Below are 9,107 nucleotides of genomic sequence, written 5' to 3' on the forward strand. Positions count from 1 at the left end.
ACTTTCCAATATTCTAGCTCCCGGAAAATAGATTTCTTCTTCCACATGGGCGCGTGTCCGTCATCGTCTTTCGGAACAGGTCGACTGCCTGGACCCTTTCCAAAGATAACATTTAAATCCTTGACCATGTCAAATATATCGAGCACCACTACGGGGACAGGCTTCGGACGGCGGTCTGCCTCGCCATCGAAATGCTTGCCTTTTTTCCTTAAGGGATGCTTGCGCGGAAGGAAACGACGATTGAACGGGTACACAACTTTTACTGCTTTTTCCCAAATATTTACTTTCGGTCTCATCTAAACGAGTGTGTGCATGCATTGTATCCTTTGTTCGTCCGTCCCGAAATGTTACCGAGAGCGAGGCCAATCATTGATGGTTACGAATAGCAACGCTCGTAGGTCAAATTCTTGCTCCGTGTGCTCATCCCACACACGTACACCTGGTTTGGCCCACAACTCCAAAAGTTCATCGACTAATGGTCTTAGGTACACATCAATGTCGTTGCCCGGTTGCTTTGGGCCTTGGATAAGCACCGGCATCATAATGAACTTCCGCTTCATGCACAACCAAGGAGGAAGGTTGTAGATACATAGAGTCACGGGCCGAGTGCTTTGTGATCGCAGCTCTGCTCCCCAAAAGGATTCATGCCATCCGTACTTAGACCAAAGTATAAGTTCCTTGCCTCACCTGCAAAATCCGGAAACTCTCTCCCGATGTTTCTCCACCTGCCGACCATCGGCGGGGTGCCTCAACATCGCGTCTTTCTTACGTTCTTCCATGTGCCATCGCAACAACTTGGCATGCTCTTTGTTTCGAACAAACGTTTCAACCGTGGTATTATTGGAGCATACCACATCACCTTCGCAGGAACCCTCTTCCTGGGTGGCTCGCCCTCAACATCACCGGGGTCATCTTTTCGATCTTATACCGCAATGCACCACATATCGGACATTTATTCAAATTCTCGTACTTCTCACCGCGGTAGAGGATACGAGTCATTAATGCATGCATGTATCTTCCGCACATCTAATCCTAGAGGGCAGACAAGCTTCTTTGCTTCATATGTACCGACGGGCAATTCATTATTTCTTGGAAACAGACTTCTTTAATATTATCATCAATTTCTCAAATCCCGAGTCGATCCACACCGACCTCCGCCTTCCATTTCAGCAATTCCAATATGCTACCCAGCTTTCTATGCCCATCTTCACAACCTGGGTACAACAATTTGTGGTGGTCCTCTAACATCTTGTCAAACCGCAACCTCTCCTTATCCGTGCCACGAGTCTCTTCTTGCATCGAAATGGCCCGACGAAGATCATCATCAACGGGATCATCCGATGCCCGTTCTTCACCTCCTTCTTCTTCATTGTCGTCCATTGCGGTATCAAAGCATTCGAGAGAACATAGATCGGTACTTGGTCATCATTATCTTCTTCCTCATCGCCGTCTTCCATCATAACCCCTTCTTCTCCGTGCTTGGTCCAAACATTATAGCTGGACATGAATCCAAACCGAAGCAGGTGGCTCTTAATGTCTCTTGAGCAAGAGTAATCCTTCTCGTTCTTACATTTTAGACATGGACAACACATAAAACCTTGCTTCGACTTGTTGGCCTCGGCCACAAGCGAGAAAGAATTCACGCCCTCTACGAAAGCGGGGGCACATCGGTTACCGTACATCCATGGATGACTCATCCGCATCATAAGTACAATTATATATGTATCAGATGCAATCACCTTGCTAAAATTAGTATTGTACGGACTGTGCATATATATATAGTCGAGAAAATAGTTGCTAACCTTTTAGGATCAAAAAAAGGAGAAATCTTATCAAATAAAACCAAGTGGCATCCCTCTCACAAGCATTCCATCAAACACCTCTTGTGCACATGTAGAAAAAATGAGCTAGCATACACCTCCACCTTCACCACCAAGGAAAAAATGAGGTGGGGGGTGGCTGGCTGCTTCTATATATATAGGGGGGGGACATTTTGTCGCGGGCCGTATTACGACCCGCGACAAAAGGGTGGCCACGTCGCTCCTAACCCTTTTGTCGCGGGTCGTAGTACGGCCCGCGACAAAGGCCGCGACAAAAGCCTCCGCGCGCTCCACATGGTTTCGGGGCGACGTGGCCAGGCCATTTGTCGCGGGTGCAGGCGCGCCCGCGACAAAAGGCTCCCACGGAAGCCCTGTTTTCCACTAGTGAGTAGAAATATACATAACATGGAAAAATGTAAGCAATACCACTATTTTTTGTTCATAGAAACTCATCTCGCTCTGAGTACGGGGAGGTCTGGTTCTCCTACATCGTTGCCAACAAGCCCGCTTCGAGCTACTGTCGAGTAGAAGTTCGGTAGCGACTAGTACTTCCACAAGGTTTTCAGGCGAAATAATAAACATGGAGCAACGTATTTAAAACGAAACATACGCTACATACTGGATGTGTATAGCGACCAGTACTTCCACAAGGTGTTTTTCCGCATGTTTGGAGACCCAGAAGTAGCAATTCCATTTTTTAAAAGGATCACTGTTGTTAGTAAACTTGTGGGCTGGCAGGGCCCAGCCAACAATGTTCATTCCTACTTGTGCAAACGTCTGTTCCGAAAAATTCTGAATATGCATGCTAGAGGGAAAATACCTGGCCGCCCAAAAACACACTGATCTTATCCACCAAGTATGACGTTCCACCCTACAAGCGGCTCCCGTAAGCCAGCCAGACACGAGCCCGTCCAAAGACGAGCTCACTCGCAGCAACGATGGCGTCGGCGCCGTTGCTGAAACCACACTCACACTGCTCTGCTCTGCCGTCCGTGAGAAGAAGCGGCCCTGCGACCGTGCACGCTCAGAGGTCGGCCGGAAGAAGTGGCGCCGCCGCGCTGAAGGCGAGGGCGTTCCCGCTGGACGTGGTGCCGCTGATGGTGACGATGGTGGAGCACGTGGACAACCAGAGGGACTGGGTCGTCACCAAGTCCATCTGGCATCTCAGCGACACGGCCATCAAGGGCTTCTGTGAGACTCTTCTACAGAACCTTCGAATATTGTCGTTCGCGTTGTTGCACGTCTGCGATTCAGATTTATCTGAAACTAGCGTTTTTTTTCGCGTAGATACCTTCTACGCCATGTTCACAGTCTGGGGCATCTGCTTCTTCGGGTCCATGAAGGCAAGCACGCACAACAAGTGGAGTGGAGTCACCACTAGAATATTAGCCATTCGTCGTCACCAGATCGAATTATGATATCAAGTATCCGTCCATGTGTTCTTGATTGACACAGTTTTTGTCAATTAACAGGACCCTTTCTACGACAGCGAGTATTACAGGGAGCAAGGCGGTGATGGCACCGTGCACTGGTACTACGACAGGGTATGTATTGCAGTCTCCTCTAGATTTCTCACTGATTCAGAATTCAACCGGAACAATATTCGAATAGCTAGTGTGCTTATCGATGATGACTCAGCCAAACTTATTCGTGCTTATATGTTGCGATGCTAAATCTGCAGCAAGAGGACTTGGAGGCGTCTGCGAGGGAGGAGCTGTTGAGGGAGGATCTGCTTGAGGAGATTGAGAAGAGGGTCGGAGGGCTGAGGGAACTCGAGGAAGCGGGCATCAAGTGACGCGCGCCTATGCATGGATTAGTAGATACAGTATAACCTTATTAGCTTTTGCTTTCCACCCCTGAAGTTTGGGTGCAAAGCCTGAACTCTTCGATGTACTACAGAGTACAGACTACGCATAGCAAGTTCATTTCAAAAGGGCAGTGCGATAGGCATTGTATAAATTAACAAAGCTATATATGCCTTCTACATCTATGAATTTTTTTCACGCCTTTTCGAAATTCATGTGTGTAGCACTTTGCTAAGCTATATAGGGTAACCCAACATGACATCTCATCTATAAACTGCCACTGGGTGGAGCCTCGTCACACACTAATGCAAATATTCCATTTCCATTTTTAGTACAACACCCTTGTCCTCGGATTTGCTTGGAGAAAGCATCAATCTTGCACAAGAGATTGAGAAACTGACGAGCATATACATATATTCATCTTGAATCCATCACTATTAGGGAATAACCTATAATATCTAACCAAAGTCTACAACTATTTCCAATAGTTACTTCATATTACAACAAATAAACAATTCTATCGCCAGAAAAAACAACACACTGCAACTCCATGACATATTTGAGCAAAAAAATCTTCCCTTTGATGATTATTGCCGTCACAGACTCAGTGACCTAACAAAGGAATTAAGGTAAACCTCGGCAAGACTATCATGGTACTGTACTAATTACCAAGCAAACAATAAACATGAGGAGCTAGAGATGTTGGGGCTGCATTCTCACTCGGTAGGATTCCAGCCATCACACTTGGTTTCATAAAATATGTACGATTTTCCCGATCTAAATCGAACAGGTTTCCGTGAAGAAGGCATTTATAAAAAAAAATAGTAATAGAAATCTATGTCCTACCTAAAGTTGTCCAAGGTGAATTATTGCCAATGTCTCCTCAAGAATCATGATGGACAAAGCGAAAATTCAAAAGGAATGGATCCAACATTATGTTACTATCAAAATTACAAATCTTTTTATTTTCATATATTAAAGATTATTTAATTCCTTGAAGTACTTGGAATGTTTGTTTCAAATTATCAGGAAACAAATATTTTTTAACATGATCTTATTTGCGTTACTAAATAATAAGATGAAGAAAACAAATAGAATTGCTTGACTTGTTCAATTAAGTTCAATTTAAATCTTACAAAAAAATATGCAAAAAAATAAATTTGAAGGGTGGTTTTTATTTTTATTTTTTTTGAAACAGTAAAGCACAATATATTAAGCAGGCACGCCGCCTCATTAGAAACCTCCCAGTCCCCTTAGCTACCCTGGTGAGGAAAAGAGTGCGTCAGAAACGTGCTGCTTCAGGTAGACAGAGTCGTATTACAATCCTTGTGGATACTCTCCATCACACACGGCGGAGCAGATCCAGCAAGGCAAACCCGAGGTGCCACTCTTGCCTAATTGTGCTAAACTATGAGCTACTGAATTACACACTCGATCCACTTTGGATACCCTAATATTGTTATACAAATTCAGAAGCTCTCTACCTTCACTATACGTGCACCAACTATTGGATTTGTCCATAGAAACACTAGTGAGAACTTGAACAGCCCGGAGGCAATCTGACTCCAAAATAGAAGATTTTCCATTAAGAGTGATCAGATATTTCAGGCCCTCTAAGCATGCTAGCGCTTCAGCATCTTCTTCACTCGCACATCCAGGAATAAACTTCCACTCTGTAATAATAGGATTACCTTGATGGTTTCGAACAATCACCCCAATGCCAGCCTTTTTCCCAACCGGATCCCATCATGCGTCTAGATTCGCCTTCAGCTCGCCTTCCCTTGGTGCTGACCACCTGGACGTGGGAGACATGCTATCATTGTTTACCTGGCGCTCCAAATCCGTAGGACCCTTTTCATTCCTCACACAAGCAATGCTAGTTGCAGAGATAAAGGATTCCAGGTGGCTGCATAGGTAAGGAACCGAAGCAGAAACACTGGCCTTGCCGTCCCCATGAACAATATTGTTCCGATGGTGCCACACTCGCCACAGCATAAAAATGATCTTCGGTCGCAAATATTCCGAGACCTTGCAGAGCAGCAGAAAGAACCAATCCTTCCCACCAAATTTAAATACCTCTTCAGTAGGCAGATCCCAATGCACCCGAAGCTCCTGCCGCAGGGCATTTGCTAGCGTGCATCGAATAAGAGCGTGATGTGAGTCTTCCTCCTCAATTCCACATATCGTACATGTTGGATTGGCGGAATTTATACGTCGGTGTAAAGCTGTCCGAACAGCCAGGGTCGAAGAAGCCACCTTCCATGCAAAAACCCGGAGCTTTCGAGGTACCTTTGCCTTCCAAATCAACTCCCATATTTTCATGTCCCCATCCGGCTCTCTACTAGACTTTCCGCCACTCAAGCTCATAAGGCGCGGCTGAAGGCCCAGACGATAAGCTGATCGGACTGAGAATAGTCCATTACTTTCTGGGAACCAAGCAACAAAGTCATCACATGGTATGGTCGGAAGTTTTATAGCAAGTATAGCCTCTGCGTCCCTAGCACTACAGCACTCGCGTACCCTCTGTTCGTCCCACGCTCTAGCGACAGGGTTGATGAGATCCGAGACCCATCGCTGCCTTGTGTTTCCTCTCCTCATTTGCACTTTCAAGGCGTCTGGTCGGGGTATCCAATTATCTTGGAATATCCGCACGCTCGACCCAGACCCAATCCTCCATATTGCACCTTGCTTCAAGAGTTCAAGGCCATGCATTACTCCTTCCCATGCTGGCGAGACATTCTGGATAAAAACCGTGTCTAGAAGGTGAGCAGAGGGGTAGTATCTTGCCTTCAATAAACGAGCACATAGGCTGTTTGGGAACTGGATTAGCCGCCAAGCCTGGCGAGCCAACAGAGCCTGATTGAAAATTCTAAGGTCCCTAAAACCGATCCCACCTTGTGCCTTTGGTCGAGTTAGCTTTTCCCAAGACATCCAATGCATTCGCCTCTTATTTTCTTCATCTCCCCACTAGAAATCCCGTATAATATGGGACAGATCATCTGTCAGGCCGACGGGGAATTTGAACACACCCATCGCATATGTCGCCAAACATTGCAATACTGCCTTTATCAGAGTTTCTTTTGCCGCGCTCGACATATACTTTTCGGTCCAGTCACGGGCTCTATTTTGAAAGCTTTGTTTGATAGATTTAAACTTTCCATGCTTCATCTTACCCTCAGGAACTGGAAGACCGAGGTACTTCTCCTCAAAACTTGAAGTCTCATATTTAAGTAGATCTTTGATTTCCGTTTGCACATCCACATTGCATTTAGCACCATACATTATTGAGCACTTGCCCAGGCTAACAAGTTGCCTTGTACTTTTTTCATATATGTCCAGAATTGATTTGATCACCGTTGCTTGTTGGACCGATGCCTCAAAAAATAGTAAACTATCATCCGCATAGAAGAGATGTGATGTACCAGGAGCCCATCTGCATATTTTAAGCTCATGGAGTGCTCCAGGATCGATCTCTTTCCTAATTAGGCACGATAAACCGTCAGCCACAAAAAGGAATAAATAAGGCGAAAGTGGATCACCTTGGCGCAGACCGCGAGAAGGAGAGAAAGAGTTCAACATATATCCGTTAAAGCGAATTAAGTATCGTATGGAGGTCACACATAACATCACCCACCGTATCCATTTGCTATGAAACCCTAACTTCGCTAAAACTCCTTCCAAAAAACTCCAATCAACACGGTCATAAGCTTTGGTCATATCCAATTTGTATGCACAAAATTTCGATCGGGCAACACCCCCTGTCTGTATCGCATGAATGCATTCAAACGCCATTAGAGCATTATCACTTATCAGCCTACCTGGGATAAAAGCACTTTGAGTCGGGGAAATGATCATGTCCAAAATTTGGCGAAGGCGATTTGCAATGCACTTTGACACCACTTTATAGATCACATTGCACAAACTAATAGGTCTGAAATCCTTCAGCTCCTCCGGGTCATTCTTCTTTGGTATCATAACAATAGCTGTGTCATTGACCTCCTCAGGCATAGTCCCAGTATCAAAGAACTTCTGAACCGCTGGCACAACCTCATCTCTGAATAAGTCCCAGTTTCGCTGGATAAACCGTGCCGGAAAACCGTCAGGTCCGGGTGCTTTTAATGGCCCTATCTGAAAAAGTGCATCGCTAATTTCCTTCGCAGAGTAGGCCACACAAAGTTTCTCATTCATATTCTCATCAATAACCTCCTGAACCAAATTCGTCACCCCCTCTGGATTGACCGATTCATCTTTACTGTATAGTTTTTGGAAAAAAAAAAATCAAATGCCATTTCCTCCATCTCGTTTGAGTCCATGGTCCAAGAACCATCAGCTCTTCTAAGTTTCCGAATTTTGTTTTTCTTCTGCCTTTTGGAAGCTTGCCTATGAAAGAACTTCGTGTTTTGGTCTCCCTCCCGTAGCCAGGTAACCCGAGATCGTTGGTGCCATGCTATTTCCTCCCTGTACAAGAGTTCGTCCATTTCCTTTGTTAACTGCAAACGTTCCATATTACTATTCTCATCATCCCTTCCATGAAGTTCTTCCAGTTTTGCTCTCTTCTTTTCAATCTCCTTTGGCAAATATTTGAAGTGGGCTGCCTTCCAATTGTACAGACCAGCCATAACATCCTTTAAAGAACTGTTTATGTCACCCAAATCATGTACTGGGAGTCTACCAGACCATGCTTCCTCCACCGCCGCGGCCAGTGATGGTTCCCGCTCCCAAGATACTTCATAGCGACGAATAGGCCTATTGGCACAACAGTTTTGGGCTTGTTCAATAGACAACAAAAGAGGAGTGTGGTCTAATCTGGATGATGAAATATGTCTCACCCTGTAATCTGGGAACGAAGTAGACCAAGCTGGGTTAACCACAGCTCTATCCAAACGAACCTTAACATTTCTCTCTCCCTTCTGCTTATTATCCCAAGTCCATGGTGTACCCACAAAACCCATATCATGAAGATCACAGAAGGACAAGGTATCTCTGAAGTCCCTCATCAAACGTTCGGATCGCCTCGCCCGTGAAAAATGTTCCTCTTCCCACATCGCTTCATTAAAATCCCCTATCATAAGACATGGTTCATTTGATCTATCTCTGATCGATCTAATATCTGTCCAAAACTGATGGCAGTCACTAGCTTTTGGTTCCCCATATACAAAAGTGCAGCGCCACATGCGATCATAAGGTCCCCCGCTGATATGCACATCAATATGCCTCTTACTGAATGATAGCAAATCAACGTTTACACCATCCTGCCAATACAAAGCTATACCACCACCTTTTCCATCACCAGCAACCGGGAAACATCCTTTCATTCCAATACGAAAACGGAGATTTTTCACCCGTTCCTCACTTTGTCTTGTTTCGCACAGGAAAACCAAACAGGGTTTATAGGATTGCACAAGGCAATCGAGCTCTCGAACTCTCGCGGGGTGCCCCGACCCATGGTAGTTCCAGCCTAGAAGACACATTAGGCCCGGTG

General features: G+C 45.3%; 1 protein-coding gene across 1 annotated transcript; it reads left to right on the forward strand.

Annotated features, from left to right (window-relative positions):
* The first annotated feature begins 2,705 nt into the window (after positions 1-2,705).
* On the forward strand, positions 2,706-3,836 carry LOC124693114 (photosynthetic NDH subunit of subcomplex B 4, chloroplastic). The gene is made up of 4 exons (XM_047226569.1): positions 2,706-3,011; positions 3,108-3,163; positions 3,293-3,364; positions 3,502-3,836. The coding sequence occupies exons 1-4, from the start codon at positions 2,759-2,761 to the stop codon at positions 3,613-3,615; spliced, it is 495 nt and encodes a 164-aa protein (XP_047082525.1). The 5' UTR covers positions 2,706-2,758; the 3' UTR covers positions 3,616-3,836.
* The last annotated feature ends 5,271 nt before the right edge of the window (positions 3,837-9,107 follow it).

This window comes from Lolium rigidum, chromosome 2 (genome assembly GCF_022539505.1).
Source record: "Lolium rigidum isolate FL_2022 chromosome 2, APGP_CSIRO_Lrig_0.1, whole genome shotgun sequence".
Taxonomy (NCBI): domain Eukaryota; kingdom Viridiplantae; phylum Streptophyta; class Magnoliopsida; order Poales; family Poaceae; genus Lolium; species Lolium rigidum.